Source organism: Hippoglossus hippoglossus, chromosome 4 (assembly GCF_009819705.1).
Source record: "Hippoglossus hippoglossus isolate fHipHip1 chromosome 4, fHipHip1.pri, whole genome shotgun sequence".
NCBI classification, from domain to species: domain Eukaryota; kingdom Metazoa; phylum Chordata; class Actinopteri; order Pleuronectiformes; family Pleuronectidae; genus Hippoglossus; species Hippoglossus hippoglossus.
In genome coordinates, this window is record NC_047154.1 from 3,785,712 (window position 1) to 3,807,963 (window position 22,252).

Sequence of the window (22,252 nt, forward strand, 5' to 3'; positions counted from 1 at the left end):
CAGTGAGGTACACTTGTTTTTTTTCCATAACACGAACCTTTATTTTTAATATGACACTAAATGCAAGCCAATAGGCCAATATCATTTTTCTTTAAGAAACTTATTCATCATATTACCAGAAGACTGTCAAGAGAAAAATCTTATTTTTGTCTTGTTCTTTTGTAAAGCTTTCAAAGCAACATTAAGTCAAACATACAAAACTATCAGCATGCATAACAGCCCATCAGTGGTAAGAACCAGTCCACTAAGGGCATGATGACGAATGCACATAAGCTGCTTCAAAGTCCAGAGTTCTGTGGGGTCCAGAGAAAAAGACATGTCATCAAGAGAGACAGATTAGGATTATAAATTATAATAAATTAAGAAAACGATGAAGTAAAGACGTCAAAAGTTCAAAGAGAAGACATCAGAGTCCAGCGGGGCTGTGCAGTCAGTGATGTGTCTCCAGTTCCACGATGGTCCACTCTCCCTGTGGAGATGCAGCATCTTCCGGGGAGAAGCTGGTCACAGTGATGCTGGTGGAGGAGTCCTCCAAGGGCGAGATGAGCTCCGCCCAGCGTTTGAAGGTCTCCTTCTCTGGGGACAGGAAGGCCTGCGAGTCCAGGCAGTCTCGTGAGAGGGACAGCGTCTGCTTGATGAGGTACTGGGCCAGGTTGAGCTCCTCAGGCACAGGGTTTATGATGCCCAGGTTGGACTCCTGGTCTGAGAGGAGCTGCTTGAGCAGGCTCCAGTCCCGCTCAGCAAAGTAACTGCCTTTGTCATCGTCCCGTCTTTGCTTTTCTTCCTCTGCTCTCGGTTTAACTTTCCTGTCCTTGTCCGAGCAGTGCTCAAAGGCTTCTCCCACATCCATCTCATAAATGGGAGAGAGGACTTTTGATGGTCGGCGGTCAAGTTTGCAGCTTTGATCCAATCTGTCACAACCATTGTCGCCTAAAAGCAATTGACAATACTGCAAAATGACAAACTGGTTCACTCCTCCACACTTCTTTTTTTTCATCATGTCATCATGAGACTAGTCACTGCCTACTACAATGAAACATTGATTACTGAAAGTCTACCCTTAATGCAACTGTCCCTCAATAACATATTCCAGAGTGAGGTGGGGTGAGGTCAGCACAGTGAGGAGGCAGTGAGTTGGTCACATTATGTTCAGTTACAATTGGTTCAAAACTCACCAACCACCTCAAACACATGAGGTGGACAGTTGCCTTAAAGGTAGCGCACAGAGGAATGCTTTTCTGAATGCATCTCTTCATCCACCTGCTCCAACAAAGTCAGCCATGCATTGCCAGCACCAGTCAACCTTTGCATTTAAATAAATAACAGTGATGTTTTTGAGTTTTACATGCAGGTCTGTGAAAGAGCAGACCTCATGAACAGCAAGCAACAGCTCCTTACTTAGTAGAACGAATGATCGCACAGCGGCAGTTTATTTTTTGACATTCTTTGCGTTTACTATGTTAAAAATAGCAAAAGATGAAGTGAGTGATCACTGTTTGATGCAAAAAATGAAATCACTGACATGTTTGCATTGGGTTAGACGGTGCAGCAGGATTTCTTGGAGTGAAAAAAGAGAGACATGGCAGCTGCTCGATAGACACATCACAAACTGTACATAGGAGGCTACTGACACACAGCTTACTGAACAAAAGCTTAGAGACAACAAAACAGTTTCTTTTTAAAAGAAGACATCTTTATATCTACTCTAGTTAGGTATGACAAAAGGTGATGGGACAATGTAAAATAAATAATGGATGGCTTTAGGATGGCAAAATAATTTTAATAGTACATGCATGTGTATAGTGCAAAAATTTAAATTAAAAATTAAAATAACCAGGAACCCAGGAAGAGGTACATTCTCCAATAGAAAAAGAAAAACAGCAAGGAGATGCAAGGGAAAAGTTCCTAAGTATAACACGCTTCTGAGAAGCAGGGGCAGTTTACTGGTGTGTATCTCATATGAAGATTTTGTGGTCAGCCTTTGTATCACGTTCCAGAAATTTGATTAAATCGTTACCTAGTTGCAATTTACCGTACCACGATTCTAAAGGTGCTACATATAGCATTTTAACATAAAGAATAACTTTTAAGGTTTTAACTTTGAGATGGTAAATCCTGTAAACAAAGACACCGTGACTTGGAAGCCAGTGATGCTACACTGCATTTAACACTGTGAACCACAAAGTCAAGATATATTTGTACTTTATGGCACAAAAGAAGTTTGTGTTTCTCAAAACGCAGTGAATACAAAACAAACTCAAACAAATGTATTCTTTACAATAAAGCAAAAGAAAAAGAAAAAGCTTATGGGGCAAAAAAAGAAGAGACATGCTGAATCAGAATCCTCTCAGATAGGAAGCGCTGGGATTTCTGGGAAATGTATTCTACATTTTGACAAACACAAGCTTCAGTCAAATCAATACTACATTCAGTGGCTTGCAAAAAGATTACGTTATTGTAATGGAATTACATGAACAATTCAATAATATGTAGACGTTAAAATGTTATATATAGATCCTTCAACTATGTCAAATTCTCTGTGGCTTACAAAGGCCCAACTGTTCCACTGCATACAACAAATGACAAAAATAATCAAAAACTCTTATTTCTTTTGTACATGAAAGTGCATTGGTGTAACTATGTCACATGCCTTGTCACAAGGCAGATTCTTTTAGACAAATACAACTCTATCATCAGTCTTAGTGAAATGTACACGGCTTTCCCCTTTTTGTAAATATAAACTGAATTACCTAGGCCTGAAAGCCTCCGACTACAGGTAGTTCAGTTGTTTCAAATGTTCACTTTAAGTTAAATGTTTTGACGAGGCCAATTTCCGTCTTTAAAAGGATACTGATGTTACAAGTTCAAATTAACAACAGCTACACAATCCATGGGTTGAGATGAGAGCACGCTTTTAGCTGTGAGAATATGATGCCCACTGATTTCATTTGAACTTGAACTAGTTTCTAAACTAGTATGGTCAATAATATCCTTTTTCTGAAGGAGGGATGGTGTATGTTGGGTGTGGGTAAGGTCTAGGAATTGGAGCAGAGAGAATGAATCTTGCAGGGATAAACTAAACCTTCTGATGGGTTTGGATTTGGGGGGGGGGGGGTCTAGTAAAGATCCATAGGTCATACATTACCTGCTGGAGATTGTGCAGCATTGACAGGAGAGTCCCCTGTCAGCTGAGGGTCATTTAAGTCTAGATGTAAATCTGCTTTCCTGCTTTCTGAGGGATTGGTGTGATTTTTGCACAGCCCTCCGTTGTATTGTTCAGTGTGCCGCAGATCCAGGTGGCACGGGCGCTCCTGGGGAGGGAGGTCTCTAGTGTCGGTGTCCACGGTCGGGCCGCTGGACTTCACTCCATCCACCTGGATGTGATTACTCTCCTCCTGCACAGGCTCCTGAATCTCTGTAATGAACACAGATGACTTTCCTTCGAGGTTCTTGTCCTTCATTTCTGCATTTTCAAGATGGCACGGCAAGTGGTTATGTTCGTCACTGGGAGGGGCACAATTGGACTGAGGCGCTGTCGAGTCAGACTCAAAAACATCACAGGGAGTCACAGCATCGTCGGGCTGTTGAGGTGGCGTCTGGACGCCGCCCTCTTCTGAGCCCAATTCCTCGCACTCATCTACAGAGAGTAACACTGACCGACGGAAGTTGGAAGTGGACTGGTAATCAGGCTGGTCCTTGTCCTGTTCCGCACCATCATCATCGAAAGCCAGGTTGACGATCCCCTGAAAATGTGGCGAAGGCTCAGTTGGCAGAGGAGCCGGACCTGGAATCACCTCAACCTCTGACCTCTCGTCTTCTGTCTCATCTTCCTCTTCCTCCTCTTCCTCCTCCTCAGAAGAGAAGAGCTGGTGGTCAGGGACGGTTTTTACAGTCACAGTGTTCTCGATCTCTGAGTGCTCCTCCTCTACGTGAACCTCGTCTCTTTGCAACCAGGAGCGAGGGCGTTGTCTCGCTCCCTCCTCCTCGCTGGTAGTCTCCGCCTCTCTCCCGCGTACCCGCACCTCCACTCTCAACCCAGCCCCGCCTTCACACATCTTTAACTCCTCTGGAGTGCTCGTGTCACTACTACTGCGACCCAAAAAGTCATGACAGCGCATGGTGCCACACTTGGACACCCCTCGGTCGTTGGAGCAGTCGTCGTCTTGCGAGCCTCCTGCGTCGTAGTCCTCTGAACGGGGCTTGATGTCATCAGAGGAAGTGGTGTGTGTGCTGCATGTCTCAGACTCTGGGCTGACCTGAGGGTGGATGCTGCTCCATGAGTCCTCGAAGGGGGTGTGAGTGCTTCCCACGCTGCAGGGGGTGTCTATGGGGACATCAGTGTCTCTCTGGGAATTTGGGGAGCTTACCTCGCGAACTTGCCCTCCGCTGATGTGGGCTGGGATGACGCTGCTAGGAGACTGTTTCGTTTTACTCCCTTCAGTCTGTTTGCACGCATCTGTAATAGCAGATTTAACATGGGGGGAGTTTGCTGCTGGTGTAACACTCGCCTCATCTCCTCCTCTGTTGGTGTTTTCTGATTCCTGTATTTCAGTCTTCTGGAGACTCCGTGTGGGGTTTGAGTCAAGCTGAAGGCTGAGTAAGTCCTCTCCACCCTGGCTTGTTGACTGCAGACTGTGAGCTGCCGGCGCTAGCTCTACACCATCTTTATCCACTGCAACATGACCAGTGTTTTCAATTGGACCAAGCTCAGCTTTACAGTCTGAATTTTTACCATTCGCTGCGTCTTTTCCTTTAGGTCCTGATTTCTTGCTGGCAGCAACAGCTGAGGTTTTGGAAGATCCTCCAGACTTTGGTGAAGATTTCTCTGCAAATAATTCTGTCACACTTTTTGGCTTCGGTCCAGTCTTGGCAGCGACAACTGAAGATTGTCTAGACGGGGCCGGACAGGCTTTCGATGGTTTGGCACTGGATTTAGCCGAGGCTCTAGTATCTGAAACTGGTTTTATGATCTTCTTTTTCGGAGTTTCACAGGCCGCTTTGTGTGCAGTTGAGGATTTGGACCCATCCTTACTGTCTTCTTTCCTGGGCGAAGCTGGCTTCTTTGTGGAGGATGCATACTTAGAGACTGAATCAAAGACAGAGCAGAACAGAACGTTAAGACCTTGCCAGAATGCACTGACAGACGTTTATATGAAGCAGACTTTGAACATCTCACCATGATGGTCTGGCGTGCCTCTTCCCTTGTTGTCTGTTCTTGCTGCTGCAGTAGACGCTTTCTCTGCTGCACCAGTCTTGACTTTGCCACTTTCTCTCGAACTTGCCTTATTGGTTGGACTGTGATCCATAAAAACAAAGATAGAAACAACCATGTGACCACAAATATTTTACCAAAATACTCCAATAATAAATATACCTGGCTCACACCATCATAAATATATATATGTAAAGAGCTGCAGGAAAACTAAATCATGAATTTATACTTTACACCAGTAGGTGGTAGGATTTCTTATTTCTACTAGTTTGTCAAGGACGAGCCCAAGACACGTGAGCTGTTTATTAATGCTAAGAATTTCAAGTTGTCACTTGTGTCCTTGTGGAGGATATCCTCCTAGACATATCTCATATAGGTTGATGGTGTTCTGAGTATTGTCTACTTGCAGCTGTATGATGGACTTTCATTGATGATTGCAACCAAAATGTTTGATGGATTGTTGAGCCTCTCCCTTCAACACAATCTCCCATAACTTTACCATAATGACATTTTTATAAAGGTCTTTTGTATTAAAATGACACTTAGATTTAGACTTGTATTCACTCGACGGGAACATCCAAGGGGAGGTTGACCAGCGCGTGGGTTCGATTATTTAAATGTTACACTTAGCATTTTGATAGACAAAAGAAGCAAAGCACCTTGATGTGAAGATGACAGCTCACCTGTTGGTCTTTGTTGTGTCCAATTTCTGAGGAGGTTTTGTCAGTGGGGATTTGTTCACTGCCTTGGCCTGGTGTTTGGGCTTTGCACCTAAAGCACAGAAAATAAAGCACATCCTTGATCGTGACTGTGATCATGGTTGGTGGTGGCAGCTGATGGTGGATAATGATTACAACTAGATAGACAATATGCTTACTCACATTGACTACTACCACCTCTGTCATTGCTGCACCCTTCATCTCTGTCAGATACTTTAAACATTGATACACCTATTGATTTGTTAGACATATTTTGTTGATGTCCTGTATTACACGCACCATCTATTGCACTATTGTTAGAGGGATCTCTAACTTGTTAATCTCCGAGGTGTAGTTACCCCCCCCTGCTAAAAATTCGTTTTTTGGTACTTTTTCCTCACTCTTATTGAGGATTAAGGGAGACGATGTCGCACCTTGTTGAGCCATTTGAGAAAAATTATGATTTCTGAATATGGGCAACACAAGTAGAATTTGATCGACATGTAAAATTTGCTGTAAACAGACAGTTTTGCAAACAATGAACCAAGTGAAGAACAGACCAAATAATCTTCAGGACATTTTGCACTTGTACCAGCTATGAGAAGGGATTAACTCCACCTCCCCACATCCAACCTTGCCACTAAAGTTCAAAGAGATCAGTTACACCTCCCCATGTGACGGCTGTATGAGGCTTTGACCTCTGCGGTTTGTTCGATGCCAAGAGGCGGCCAAGGACAGAGCCTCATGCTCTTTGTTTCCTAATAAATCAAAATTCATACACGACGCTGCGCTGGTCTTCTCAAAGTGCCTCTTGGGCACAGCACAACATTCATAAAACTAATTAGTCTGCAGGTGCTTTCATGTTCCGGCTACAAGTTACGCCTGAAGCTACACTGCCAACACTTTGGAGTGGCTGCAGTGATGCACTACATTGTAATTTGTGTCAGTCACACTGATGAAATGTAAACAAGTCAATAAAGAGTGCAAACCTGGAGTGGATTGGGTGTCGTAGCGAGGGCTACTGGCACTGTTCTCTGGCGAGGTGCTGCCTGATGTGGTTGAAGCGAGGGGCTGAGCTTGGGTGGTGCCAGCAGTGCCGTCAGCTTTTCCTGCTGAGCTCCTCTGAGACTTCACTGCAGCCGTCTGGCTTGTAAACGTGCAGCTCGGGGGAGAGGTTTTAGGCCTTGCACCTGGATTTGGCTTTTTGTCCTGCTCCTTAGCCCCGTGAGAGCTTCTGGGGCCATTGGCACCGGCTACATCACGTTTGGCCCCTGCACTTCCTGTGCCATTGACAATCGGTGTACCAGCTGATGCTGTCTTCCCTTTTGCTGCTACACTCCGGTCTCCTGGCTTCTTTACATTCTTTGCCTTGGATGTGAGCCCATCGCCTGGTTTGTTAGCTGTCCCCAGTCCATCAGACTTCATGGTTGATGTAGCACCACGGGAGGCAGAAGCTTTATATGCAGACACTCTTTGAGTCCTTTGCAGAGGAGGACTCTCAGGTGCAGGTGAAGAACATTTTACAGCCCTTTGCTGCCAGAAAAAAAAAGACAATATTAGTCACAGAAAGGGAATCATCTTCAAATAACCAGAGGACAATCTTATGAAACTGAATACATTAGCTTAGCAGAAAAAAAAGCTATCTACCCCACAGTCTGTAAAGAACTCTACCCTAAACCAGCCAAAATCCTATTGTGTTTTGTACCTTAATTAACAGCTACTTTCAGATTTTTAGTAGACGTTAAAGAGAAGAAGAAATTATGCTTCTTTCTTGTTCTACTTTATGTTGACTCATGTGCGCTCTCACAAATTGAAAAAAACTACGGGCCATGGCAACACTCAAAGCTCGTGATCTGACTCCATCCATCCTCTTCCTGTGACATCTGTAGCTTCACTGTTCTCAGCCACCCAGGCCTCATATCTATGCAATCCCTATCTGGATCACCCAGGCCAGGCTTATCTTAGCTATACATCTGTTCAGAGAGTCGCTGCTGCTCATTTCACAGTGCATCTGTTTGCTGTGAGGGTGGGGCATACATGGTATCTGAAGGCCATGATCTGTAATGACTGACTGGGATTACACAATTTGGAAAATGGATTTCTCTAAGATGAAGCACACTGATAAATTCACATCGTCATTATTGAAGTAAAAGTCAAAGTTATGGATAACAAATAGCATTAATTGAGGTCATGTTCTTGATTGAAAAATAAAACAAGTGTTGAATAATAATATTACCTGTGAGCTAGAGAGTATTGGCTTTTTACCAAGTCTTCTATTGTCCCCTGTATCAATAGCCTCTGTGAAAACAGAATAAAAGCAAGATGAAATCACCAATAAGCCAGATAGTGTCCTGCCTGCAAAACAGATGATTCAAATACAAATATAACACAGATGAAAAGGGCAGCATCATTATTCAAGACCTTGTTTAGGTCGCTTATTATGTGCGCTAGAGGAGCCATTGTTTTCATACACAAAGTCCAGTTTCCACATCCTGTGTTTACGCTTTGACCATAAGGACACAAACATGAAATCAATGGATGCATAAGAAAGCCCTGTCTGGGAATCTATTTCAATCAAAGCACGGCAATTTCTGTATTTTGTACATTTAAGAGTCCAGTGATCTCATTTTAACAAAACGTAAAACACACACATTGAAATAGATTTTTTTCCAAAGTGCATTTATTATGTTTGAATGTGAGACCTTGAATCCGATTACACTGGTAGGAAATGCACCAGTAGAAGGCTCACACAGATACCAGCTAAATTATTCATATAGTGCATTTATACACATTACTAACTCAACAATGAGGATGCAGAATATTATTTGTATTTATACATATTTCTAATTATGTGCACATCCACAAAGACAAGAATCCACCCTCATCTCCACCCAGCGAAGACAAGCATGCTGCATTTACCTCAATAGCCCGAGGTAAAAGCAGAGAAGCAGAAATGTATAAGAACTGCACTGGGAAAACGATGAATTGGTTTGGTAGAGAGCAGACAGCTGTGCAGAAAGAAGCTATTGAGTCTTAATAAACCAAAAACATATGCATCTCGAATGATGCAGAGCCATGGCTTTAGCGCAAGGCTGGGTTAGGAAGAAAAAAAACATACATCACACACTGCAGCATGAACATCCTGTGTTTGACTGGTGGAAAAAAAGAGCTTATAAATATGCTTCCTCACCTGCTAGTATCCTCTCTCTGTGTTTGGACGACAGAGCCTCCCATCCCTGCGTGTGGCGGACTGCGTAAAAGGTCTGAAGCAGGAAGGTCCAGAGCCGACCTCGGAGCGTACAAATCTCTTGCCTTAGCGACTGGTGGTAACACAGAGGAGAGACAGAGAGGGGGAGAGGAGAATAATGGAAAGGGGTGCACTAAAGCACAAGCGAATCAGCAGCTGCTTAAAGAACCTTTCACCATGGCAACAAATACCCCTCCCTCACTTCCTTTCTCTGTCCCTCCCTCCCTCCGCCTCAGTCGCTGTTGCAGAATCCAATTGAGCTCCCTTGAGAGAAATCTGTGATGTCAGCGACTGATGCCCATACTCCTGTTTCCACGCCTGATTATAAAAAGGGGGCTGGAAGGTGGGGAGGAGTCATCTCTTCCTCCTCCGCCGCACTATCCCCGCACACACACCCCACACACAGACAGACACACACACACACCCCTTAGCAGCAAATACACAGCCAGATTAGTGAAGGCCGCTGGCAACACGTCACAGTCTCCCTCAGCCTAATCCATTCTGCCATACTGTACAGTATTTAAAGAGGTTAACTTGTGCAGCTAGGTCACTTTCCCCTGGAAGTCAGCTCATAAGATTAACATGGCTGCTCACAAGAGATTTGATTAGTCTGTATTTTTTTCACAGAGTTTTGAATGATTGGGCTTAAAATGTTCTTTCCCAACCTTTAACAGGCTGCTTACAGTGTATGTGAGATTGTTAAATACAATATACCAGAATTTAAATAATTTTCTTCATACATCAACTCAGAATCCAAGTACACTCAGTTTGTGCTGATATTTTAAAACTGATCTGATTCTGTTACTGTCAACAAATCTCATGAAAACATAAAAACCAACAGTGCCTTAGTCCATCTCTCAATAATTTATATTGTTCCCAGTCTAGACATTATCCCTTTGTTCCTACTGAGGATAAAAATATTAAAAACATTGCCACATTCATTGTTTAAAGACGCTTAAATCTTAAAACTGGAGGGCACTCAGGAGCAAATAAGTCTGTCTTCGGGGGAATATTCCCAGATGTAGATGTGGCGCGATAGTATTTTCAGCAAGGTTTAAATTAAAATACACTACTAATACCCCTGTTCATCATATTGAAGTTACATGTTACCCAATGCGATGGGATGGTTAACTGATGTGTTGTCATTTTCATGCCAACAATGGAAGAATAAGATACATCAGCAATTGGCCAGGCAAAGGCAAGACATTTTTTAGATCAGTTAATTTCTGATAACCTCGCCTAGGAAGTCAGGTTTTCATCTGCGTTTGATTGTAAACACAATTACGCAAAAACTCAGTTTTTTTGTGGAGGGGTGGTGTATTACCTCAGAAGAGCCCATTCATTTTTGGTTTGGATCCAGATTGGTGGTGGTTCCAGGAAGTTTTTTCATCCTTTTCTTTAATATTGCGACATAGAGCGTTTCTAACATTTTCACAGATTCCCCTGGAAATAATTTATAGATCTTGATGAAATGATTGATGTTTATGAGTGTGTGCAATTCGCTGCAGATCCCCCAAAAAAGATGGATCTAGTGAATTTAAATCTGGTTTCATAAGAGGACTGTTTGGCCTTGATGCAGGTATGCACGCTACTGAGTGACATTCTAGTTTGATTTGTTGACGTTAAGAAAAATATGGAATGCAAAATAACAAAAGATTTAAATTAAAGTGAAACTCGGGTACAGTACTATGATCTGGCATTTAAAAAAAGATTTGTTTTTAGTTGTAAACAACTATAACTTCCACAGAGGGGTTAAGCTCTATATGATGAATTATGTACTAATATCTTTAAGGCAACATTTTTAACACTTTTATTCTGTTAAAAATTTGGTAGTTGCACTAAGTGATTTTCACGTGTCAAGGTGCCGTAGTTTTTTTTACAACTGTACAGTTTGATGTTACAGTTAAATGTGTGGCTGAGAGGGTTTAGAAGTCACCAGTAATAGATTTCAGAAACCCTATTCCAGTGTTTTATACCAAAGCTGAGCAGGGACAGTCCCACATCACACCCAGATTAGGAATCCATGAAGCAAAGCCAGGCTATTCCAAAAATGCCGCCCAGTTCAGACCACTCAGAATCTCAAACACATTTACCCCCCAGTCCTCTGTTTGGTTTGAAAAGCTGAGTAACTGTGGAACCCGTGCGTTACCCTGCATCCAGACTGAGGCAAAGCACAAGATGACAAAGCAGATAATCGTTATAATAGGATTTTTAAAGTTACTAGATAAAAAAAAGGCCATCTTACAAACAGCAAACACTTCTTACAGAAGGTTGTATCACATCTGTAATTGAGATCACCAGTCCAGAGTAACAATGCTAACCTACAGTTAGTCACAGGTAACCTTGTAACTGGAAAGTCTGTGACACTAAGTCTGTTCTTTCTAGTGATTGAAAAATACTTTAATTCAGTTCAATGCCTGCATCATAGCATTAATGAACTAAACTTTGTCTGTATTAAATAACAAGAGGATAGCTTTTTCAAGCTTTCTACAGCATTTCATGGCCTTCCTCTGCAAATGGAGTTAGGTAGTTAGAATCGGTTCTCTCTAACCTCTAATTGAAATTAGACTGTTAAAGGTAAAGGTTCAGTGTGTAAGATTTAGGAGAAAGGGATCTATTGAAAGAAATTTAATATAAAATAAACCTAGTGATGTTTTCACGAGTGTGTTTCATTTAAATGATACTAATTGTTGTATTATTTACCCTGGAATGGGCCCTTTAAATTGAAATACTTTGGGGATGCTGCCATGTTTCTTGTAGTAGCCCAGACTGGACAAACTAAACACCCTTTGAGTTTTTATGAAAGCTGGAGGTTACCACAGGTTCTCTTCTATGTTTGGAAGGGGAGGATGAGGTGAGGGGTGTTCAGCTGCAACATGCAACTTCACCACTTTATGTCACTAAATTGGAAACACTGCAACTTTAAAGAAAATGAAATGCAGTTGACAGAATGAAGAAAAGGTTCTCCTAGATGCCGTTCAGACATGAATATCGATCCTGATGATCCGATCACAAGTGGTCAGGGCTGAGTTCAGGGCCAAATGCATCCTCAATGCGTCCTCAGACCTGATCACTCAAACTACATTAAGAGGTGTTCTGGGACAAACGTGGTCACATTGTTTAAGCTGTGTGAACCTAAATGTGTCCTAGGAAAATAATCAACTGAAATTCTTCGACCTGCTAAACTTAGTCACCATATGTTGATTTCTTTGTGTCCACCACAAAATGATTGATACTTTTTTTTCAAATGGGTAAAATCTTTTTTCATAGTTGAACTGCGCGCAACGCATTCTTTATCTCAGACTCTCCTGGCTCCGCTATCTCTCTCTCTCTCTCTCACTCATTCCGACAGATACACACGCAAAAAAACTGAACTAAAACAAAAATCATTATTTGGGTTTTCTTTTCTGAATATAGAGCGGGAGAAGTGACTTCTGATCACGAGTGGTCACAGGAGACACGTTCATGACATATTTTAAAGGGCCCATATTGTGTAAAATACATTTTCTGGGCTTTACTATCCATAATGACTTGAAGGGGGTCAGTAGGGACCCTCAAAGTATGAAAACAGTCACTCAGCGGACTTTTTCACTCAGTCCATTCTAAGAAATATGTTATTGAAACTACGCGTTCCGTACTTCCTCGTCCGTATGATGTCATCTTGAAATTACACTCTTCTCTCAGCCCCACCCAGCCGGTACCAGTCCAGCCTCCGAACCCACATGGAAATACACATTGCAGCAGTTTTTTCCAACTTTAAACCACTGATATATCATTTTAGGGGTACCGATACCTCCGATTAAATCCCAGAAAGATGTAAAATATGGGCCCTTTAATACCAGGTGTGAACCCATGTACTGATTGCTGTCCACTTGTGATCAGATCTCTCGGGACGGATGTTAACACCAGGTCTGAACAGGACCAGGAAGCTAGTTGGCCATGACTTACATTGTTCTCATAAGCCTAAATAAACTAGATTAAACATGGAATATTACTTTTAACCATACCACATTGATTATCGCTAAACTGCTTGATGCTGATGACAGAATGATGTCTAATGAAGAGATAAAGACAAAAGGGTAAGCAAAGGGAACATGCTTCATTTCACCTCCTCTAGTTTTTGCTCTCTCTGCTTGAGGAGAGAGTCCTCCTCCATGTCATCTCCACACAGACAGTTGACAGCAGTGAAAAGTTCACAGCAGTTATCCACAGTCACACCTTCCCTGATGGCTGAACACAGCTTCTTCAACAACGCGGGGTCTCGGGTAAACTCTTCCCTCTGTAACGAAGCCACACACACGCTGAGAAATATGAAAGAAACTTACGCTGAAGAAGGAGGATAATGCGTCAGCACGGCTTCAGCACCATCTTACCCTGTGGAGGTCCCGGAAGGCCTGAGTTCTTGTGACGGTGGGAAGGTCCTGGACAATGACTCGCAGGCTCTCCTCCTGTAACTCTGTTGCGAGACTCCTCACCTGTTGAGCCCACTTGACTTCTGGTAGACTGCCAATCAGCTGCTCAGTGCCACAGAGCATGGTTACTGCATTCTGCACAGTCTGAATGGAAACATCTATGAGCTAAAGAAACTAGGACAATACAAAATAAAGTCATGTAAACATAATCATTCATGATTGATTCCTGTTTTCCTGCCTGGGACCTGTTGATCAGTGAAGGGATTCCCTGAACTGTGTAACAACTGTGAACCTTCGTACTTGCAGAGAGAGACAATGGTACATTTGTCTTGCTTTACTCACAGGGTGCATACTAGCTCCTTTGCAGCAAAGAACGACAGACTCAATTACCAATTACAAGCCTGGATTACTCCCCATCTGTCTGCATCCACATCCTATTCCTAAATTAGCCCATCTTTAATAACTGAGAATTTAATAAAGGTCGTCTTTGATAAGATCATTGTTGAATTTCCTTCCTGTGGAAAAACACTGAAGAATGGGTTGATGATATTTTCGCGATTCCATGAATAGAGTACGGCTAACGACTGTGGGAGGGGAAGTACTCACCATGGTTTCAGTTACAGCAGATAGACAGACTTTTTGGAGCTCGGGGGACAAGAGGGAAAAATTCCTCTCACACCAGGTCTTCACAAAATGTTCAGCAACCCAACTGGAAACACACAGAAATAGTGGACGGTTCGGTTTCTGGGGAATTTGACAATTTCTTCCACCCTAGTCAGACAACAACCTGGTGGCATTTTTAATGTGTCTGCAGTCTAACCTTGGGGAATCTCAGAGTCTGAGGCTCCATGCAGCAGTCAGCTCAGCTTTGCTCGAGAAAACAACAGAGCGAATGAGGACAAGAAGGTCAAACATGCTCTGCTGCATGCAGCTCGCTTCACCGTCATTTTCGTGTGACTCATCAGACTCAGCAGATACAACACGGTTTAGTTTTATCAATGAAGCAGATCTCTGCTGTCACTGTGTAAATTATACAGGAAATTACATCATGGCAGCCATATTACAAGGTACCCCCTGTCCCCCTACAAAGTCTGCCCCTGCCTGACTACATTCACACACTTCTTTGCCATCTCACTGCAGTGTGCATGAGCACAGATAACCTGCAGCCTTATCAGAGTAATGCAATGCAATAAACCCATGTTTATGAAATGTCTTCTACTAAACAAGTATCTTTAGAGACGCCTTAAAGGGATAGTTTACCCAGAAATGAAAATTCACTCATTATCTACTCACCCCTATGCCGATGGGGGGGATGGGTGAAGTGTTTGAGTCGACAAAACACTTTTGGAGTTTCAGGGGTAAACAGTGTAGCTGATTAGTGATCTATCTTCAGACGTAAAAAAACAACAGAAAAATACACAACATGCCTTCATAACGCTCGTGTGGTGTCATTCAAGTGTCCGGAGTCCCTGTCAAAACGAGGTCATTTACACCAAGTTTTGGGTCTAAAAGTCCACCAGAAGTGGCTAAGCTAGCGGACGTTAGCATTTCCGACAGTCCCTGCATGCACCTCGTCGGGAAGATAGCAGCAGACATTTACACAAAAAACATTTTGTGTAAAACACTTCGCCCACCCCTCCATCAGCATAGTGGTGAGTAGATAATGATTCAATTTTCATTTTTGGATGAACAATCCCTTTAATGTGGAGGAATAAACGTTTCAGCTCCTTGTTTAGTAGTGAAAAAAAAATCTCTTCCCTAAATTGTATTTAATTTGTATTGCAAATATTAATCATTCAAAAAGTTAGTGTTTTGAATCATATTAAAGCAATCTGCATCACAACCCTGACCCTTGGGCGCTTAATGACACCCACGCGCTGGTTACCTGGCAACAAGATGCTGATGTAACTTGCAGTGGCAAGAGTGGTGACAGGTTGGAACATGTTGCACATGTGATTTGCTTAAGGTCACGCTTGACAAAAATTCAAATTTCAAGAGCATAAATTAAGATAAAGTGACACTTACCAGCCTGTATGGACATAAAGAACAAGTTTCCTTTTTTTAGAATATAGGACAAGATGGTGAATATCCCTTGTACGTTTGAAAGTCTTCTGCACAATTTAGGTTACCAACTACCAGTGGATGTTAGCAGGTGTTAGCAGCCACCAGTGGATGTTAGGGACATCACTTCAGAAGTGCACCTTAGCGTCATCAAGTGTTTTGGCTGAACTTGAAGGTACGCCGAGGCTAAAGGTGAATCTGACTGGCTATTGGCTTGAATGGCAGTACTATAAACTTCTTTGACACTCACCTCTTACACAGCAGGTGGAGACTGTGAAGGCCTAAGGCGTGTGTGAGGGACAGGCACTCAAGAACTGTTCTCTGAACTCCGTCAATCGGCTGCAAACACGAAAACAAAACGCAAATGGTGAATTTAAGTTCATACAGTGATCGAAATCTCTGAGGGATCTGTCGGGTGCAGGAGTTGAAAAAGTGACATACTAATTAACACATGGCAGAGTGAGATGGTAATGAAGCTTTTAGAGAAATTAACCAACATCAATACCGACACTGGACATGCAGGCAAGGTACAAAATCTGCAAACGTAAAGCAAAGGGAATAACAGAAAAGAGATTTGTTCTTATGTTTTTTAGCTGTCATCTCAGATACCCATCATACTACAACACATGTTTCACTGCTATCTTGAATTCTGAACTATGAGAGACCAATATGCTTAACAGAGAATATATTTCTTAATTAAAAAATACAAATATGATATGGAATTCATTAGATTTGATTCAATATAGACACTGGACCAGATTTACTAAGGTTTTTTTTGCTGTCTTTTTCTGACATATGTGTGATGCTTTCTGCCCCAAACATAAACTACATGTATATAGTACGAATGGGTTTTTAAAAAGCACACGGAGAGGGGGAACAATAAAGACAATAAATATAACCTATAGAAACAAACATATGATTAGAGACATAAATAAAGCAATCATCAACATAATATATGAATACTATAACACAAATAATGGAAAGGGAGGGGGGGGTCAACAAAACTTGAATTTGAATAATTACTCCTTCTAGTATCACTAAATATAAGGGCTAAATGCAAAATAAATCAAATGTTGGAGAATACAATTTTAGACTATTTTAGAGGGGAAATAACAGAGGATTAGCCTGTTGCCTGTGTTAAATTAGGAATGTGGAGCATAGAAGGATCCAGAAGGAGTGAAACTCCTTGCTGCTTATTTCCCAAATACGTTTTTCTTTTTATGGAGAAATTGGGACTTTTTTATCATTATATTACAACTTAATTTTTGTGATATATCGACACTATTTCTCATAATCTCCAAATTCGTTATTCCCTTCAATATGGCACTTATGTGTTTGACTGACCTCAGTATTAACATCCATACCAATAACCCACTCCTCCTCTCGCTTGTCTTTGATTTATATTATCGTTTCATTCTACAATAAATGTTTGGTTCCCATGAACGTGACTAATGCTTAATAATGCATCAATAATTAGATATACAGTAAGGTTTATCATAACGTACTATAATAATATCATCACAACATATTTCTGAGTAAAATTCTGGATAACATATTTTCCATGAAACTGAAGTGCAGCCAAAGTAAATGTTTTTACATTATAATTTACTTAATGAGCTCAGTGATCTGATAGAATTCCCACAGCTGAACAGCTCTCCTTCACTGACAGCATGTATCTCAGGGGGCTAAGCCCAGGTTCAGACCAGGAGCCTTGAAGCTGCTCTCAAATGAATTAGAGCTTTATACGTGTAGAGACTGGTCACAAAGTCAAAGAAAACTGCAGCACAGCATTCTTAGAGTTCATCGCACTGATTTATAAAAAGAAGATAAAGAATTTGAACGGGACAGATGTTCTGTATCACCAAGCTTAATTGTCCAGCAAAAAGACAAATACCGTGCAGTACACATTGGAAGGTAAAAAGCTAATAATATCCATTCTTTAATAGTTTCTTTTGCACAGCTAACCTTAGGAAAGAAGCGGCAGTAGTCTCGGATCAGAACCATCTCCACTACATCTTTCAGCCCCTCCAAACCCAACATGTCTGCTGCCAGCACCACCTGACTGTGGGATAGGAGACAAAGAATGCAGCTCAGTTTGCTTTCAGGAACTGTATTTTAATTCTGGACACTCAGCTCATTCACACACTGTACCTGGCACTGGCTCCAGACGGCAGATCCACAATGGCACCATACATGTACTGGAGCAAAATCTCCATCTCATCGGGCCCTAAGCTGAAAGGATAAACACAATCTGATTACAAGCTACATTTGACTGGCCAAAATACAAAACTGTCCTCCAGTCACAATTCAATATCGTCAATGCAAGTCCTGGCATACAGTGTATTTGAATTCTATAGTGTGTAATGTATATTTTTCTGTAAGGGCTGGAAACACAACAGAGATTAACTGTAAAAGAAATCCATATATCCTGCAGCATCACATGACTGCAGCTGGAGGACTACTTTACAGGATTTCCCCTATACGTCAACGCAGCCGCTCTCTACTCTGACAGCCTCGTCTTCCCCACTTACTCTCACATCAGTAAAGCTGAGGCGGGTGAAACGTCTCTCCCTGGAGGAAAAACTGGGCTTCGTTTCCTAATGCCGCTCTGACTGTAGACTGTGGGTGGTAGTCGGGGTGGTGGTGGTTGGGAAGACATTCATGTGCATCCTAATTTGAGATTCTACTGGCGGGAGGGGGCAGAGTGTGTGCGCGAGTGTGTGTGGTCCAGGTATGACTCATGTAGTGGGGACCTAAATCAGTTCACACAATCATCATTATGGGAACTTGTCTTCCTTATGGGGACAAAAAGCAAGTCTCCATAAATTAAATCATTAAAATTTTAAGGTGAAGTTTAAGGTTAGTGTTAGACAAGTAGTAACTATGGTTAAAAATTCAGTGTGTGGAATTTAGTGAAATCTAGTGGTGAAGCTGATGTTGCAGCTGAACACCCCTCACCCTCCCCTTCCAAACATGAAAGAGAACCTGTAAAAACCTTCAGTTGTAATAAAAAGTCAAAAGGTGTTTAGTTTGTCCAGTCTGGGCTACTGTAAAAAAGGTTGCAGCCTCCGTAGAGAGGACCTGCTCCTGATGTAAATATAAAGTATTTTTTATATTTTTATATTTTATAAAAAAGGGTCCATTCTAGGGTAAAGAAAACAACAATTTGTACAATTTAGATGAAACACACTAATATAACATCACTAGAATTATTTAGTATTCAATTTCTGCCAATAAATCCCTTTCACCTAAATCATACACACTGGACCTATAAGGTTAGAGTCTTCAGGTAATCAATGTAATGTCTTCTGAAGTCATGGAGACACAACTCTGTGTCTGTGTGTGTGTTTTTGTTTGTGTGCGAGTTTAAACATGACATTGTGAGTGAACCCTCAAACTGTACAGAGCCGCCACCTCTATTGCAATCCATGAATATTTGATGCAGCATAGTGCAGTGATTCAGTTGTATTATTGAGGGATGGAATGTAGAATTGTCAGAGCAGAAGTGGAGGTGCATTAATGATCCCTGAGATCTAATGCTTAATGATGCTGATGCACAGATCTTACCCTTGCAGGGTGATGCACTGTCTGGAGCTCTCCATCCAGCTCCCGCTCAGCATGGCTCGGAAGTACTGAGACCGTGCACACAGCACTGCCCTAGAAACCCAATAAAGCAGGCAGTTGCATGTCAGATCCCACCCAGCACTTTAATATTTTACATCATCTGGCGGGTCTGTGTTTACTTAGGCTTTGAAGTGACAAGCGGGAGGACAAAAAATGATCTGTGTCTGTTCTCTAGTCCCTGGAGAAAGTGTTTTTATTCTCCCTGGCTTAATTGTACTGTCAGTGATATGAAAATTCAATGCCACTGAGGTCTTTAGAGTACTTAATAAGCTACATTAAAGGATACATCTGGTGATTATGTATATTTTCTAATTGTAAATAAAACCAACAGTGACTTGATCCTAGTCAGAAGCATTGTCTGTGTATAAAAGCCTGTTACATCTCATTCCTCTGCACCATAGAGCTCCATTGTTGCCAAAAAACTATTAAAAGAACATCAACGACTCACGTTGTTGCACTGACTGACATGTTCCTTTTCTACAATCAACATCAGCACTGAAGTTTATTTTGTCTCAGTCCCACCTGCACCATCCTGTTGCTATAAATACTCACTAAGTGTCAGTAATTATCATCCAAATGTGGATTAATATTCAGACCAAAATAGATCTCAACAAATACACCAACCAAAAACACATTATAAGATCAGAAAAGTTCTGAAAAGTCTGGGAACATCACCTTAAATACTCCCCAGTATTATAATAACCAAGTAAAACAATAATACACACAATACTGCTATTATATTAAATCAATTGCCAAGGGCTACTAATATATATTAATATCTTAGTAAAATGACCAATTCAAAGATTTGAGCAGCGACCTCGATGACAGGTGGGCTTTCTTCTGAAAACCCAATTTTTTCATCACTGTCAATCTGTCTGTTAACAGGATTTCCCAAAAACTACAGAACCCATTTCCATTAAATTTTGCTTATGGATGGGGCATGACCCAAGGAAGAATCTATAAAATGTTGTATGCAAACAGACAGCAATTTTACTACTATATGCTATGATATACACAAGGCCTATATCATATGAACATTTATAATAATCTATATTTAAATGTAGAAATGGGGCGTTAGCCTTGGTAAAGGTAGCTTGGTGTCTTCCTGTAGATGCATGCATCACGTTAACTACTGTGTAGGTTTGATCCTGTCCACCATTCATCTCCAATTTTGTATCAGCAATGTCCGATCACAAATACATCCCTATAATTTATCATAGGTATAGTCAGTGATGCAGTAGAAAGCAGCAAAAGTAGATAAAAAGTAGATTTTGAAACTGAAAAAAACAACTACTGGGTGTATGGACATTTGCCTTTGACAAACATTAAAGTCGTTGATTAATAATGATTATTTTGTCAGCGTGTAGCAGGGATTTTATGTACACGCTCACAGACAGGCATTGCACGCTTAATGTGAACACATGCGCAAAGTGCGTTACTAAAGGGTTGAGAGCACGCTGTGTCGACTACACCCACATTCCTTGTAGGCAAACAGAACACAAAACGAGGACAAACGTAAAAAAGAGGGTATATATTCACAATGAAGACAACAATTGATTATTTTTTCGCCAAGAAAAATGCTGCGGTGCCCGTTGCACCTGCTCCTGTGGTTGAAACGCCCAGCGCAGACCCGACATCATCCGTGGATGTCATTCCAGTTGTTACACCTGTCCCCGCTCCTAATCCGGATTTACCATCTTCCGTGGAGATGGCTTCATCCAATTCAGACCCAGATCATTTAGTAGAAACCCCTAAAAAAGCACAACTTGTCTAAAAAGTCCATCTTGTGCCGTGACAGGTGCGTTGCTGGCAGAGCTACCTATGTCTATAGGAAGCGACGCTGAAAATGAAATATTGGGTGCACCTAAAATATGTGTTGGTGCACCTAAGTCAAAAGGTTAGGCGCACCAGTGCAACCAAGGAAAGATTTAGACTGGAGCCCTTGATTGTGTGCAGGTAGACAAAAAGACAGATTGACAGAAGAATAAAATGACTGTATGAGCTATTTACAGCCCTATGGCATCAACAGATAAGAGGATTTCAAGATATTACAAAAAAATGCTTCTGAAATAGATCATCCACTCTGCCTTTACAGGACAGTTCTCAACAAAAATATAGATGGCAATTCACATGTGCCTTTCCATCTTTGTAGCAATTCTTGGCAAACATTCTAGTCTACCTCTGCAAAAAGCTTTCTCCAGGTTCAAACTGCTCTTTTTTTCTTTTCTTTTTTTTACAGAATCTGTTCTGTCTAGTATTGGGAATAACTTTACAGACAAACCTAATTTAAAAACATTGCAGTCAAACACCGTATCCAGAACATGATTCATGAAGAATGTAACTGTTCGAAATGGACAAGCTCTATTCTTCGTGCCTTTTCTTTAATCCTCTTATAGATGTAAATGCTGTTGGTTTTCCTTGTGTGCACGGGACCTTGTTAAAGATGCTTCATGCACGTTTTCTCTGCCTCCAGAAAAGGTTTCTTACCGGTAGCTGGTGCTGGTGATGGTGATGGTGACTTGTCAAGAGCTTCAGCTGTCATCGCATTTACAAGACAACAACTTATAATAGGCCCTCAGAGCAGCACTACCTCTTCAGGGCAGACTCGATTCTACAGTGTCTCGCTATTGTAAGATGGACCAGTGCTAGCTGGTTAGAATGTTAACTTCAGAAGAAGAAAAGAAGTGATGGGTAAGTAAAAGGCTGTTAATGGCTGAGACTTATTTATTCAGAACTGTGTTGTTCAATAATGCAGGCATTGATGGAAATGTGTCTTTCACTAGTGCATGGCACACACTTATGGTCCCTTTAACGTCTCTACTTACATTCTGGCTGTGTCTCTTTTGTAAAAGTGATAAATGGTTCTCCACAGTGTGAAACAGATTAATATAGTAAAGTAGTAACAGTTGGGCTGGGGTGGCCCTGATTCAGCCTCTGGGTGAGAGCTGCTGCAGCAGCTAACACTGGGCTGTCATACAGATCACTGCTGCAGAGCAAC

The 22,252-nt window shown here is 41.7% G+C and overlaps 1 protein-coding gene across 4 annotated transcripts in view; it reads right to left on the reverse strand.

Annotated features, from left to right (window-relative positions):
- Positions 1-11: 11 nt before the first annotated feature.
- btbd8 (BTB domain containing 8) overlaps positions 12-22,252 on the reverse strand; it is a 29,798-nt gene continuing 7,557 nt past the window's right edge. For 3 of the 4 annotated variants that reach the window (XM_034582722.1, XM_034582724.1, XM_034582723.1), the window contains exons 6-19: positions 19,198-19,287; positions 17,782-17,862; positions 17,596-17,692; positions 15,881-15,969; positions 14,176-14,278; positions 13,531-13,713; positions 13,266-13,436; positions 9,101-9,230; positions 8,147-8,208; positions 6,900-7,443; positions 5,896-5,983; positions 5,177-5,295; positions 3,146-5,086; positions 12-930 (exon numbers count right to left, since the gene is read on the reverse strand). In XM_034582722.1, coding sequence (XP_034438613.1) covers positions 431-930; positions 3,146-5,086; positions 5,177-5,295; positions 5,896-5,983; positions 6,900-7,443; positions 8,147-8,208; positions 9,101-9,230; positions 13,266-13,436; positions 13,531-13,713; positions 14,176-14,278; positions 15,881-15,969; positions 17,596-17,692; positions 17,782-17,862; positions 19,198-19,287 — 4,198 coding nt within the window. In that variant the 3' untranslated portion in view covers positions 12-430. Of the gene's footprint in view, positions 931-3,145; positions 5,088-5,176; positions 5,296-5,895; positions 5,984-6,899; positions 7,444-8,146; positions 8,209-9,100; positions 9,231-13,265; positions 13,437-13,530; positions 13,714-14,175; positions 14,279-15,880; positions 15,970-17,595; positions 17,693-17,781; positions 17,863-19,197; positions 19,288-22,252 lie in introns of all 4 variants that reach the window. The other variant, XM_034582725.1, reaches the window with a different exon arrangement.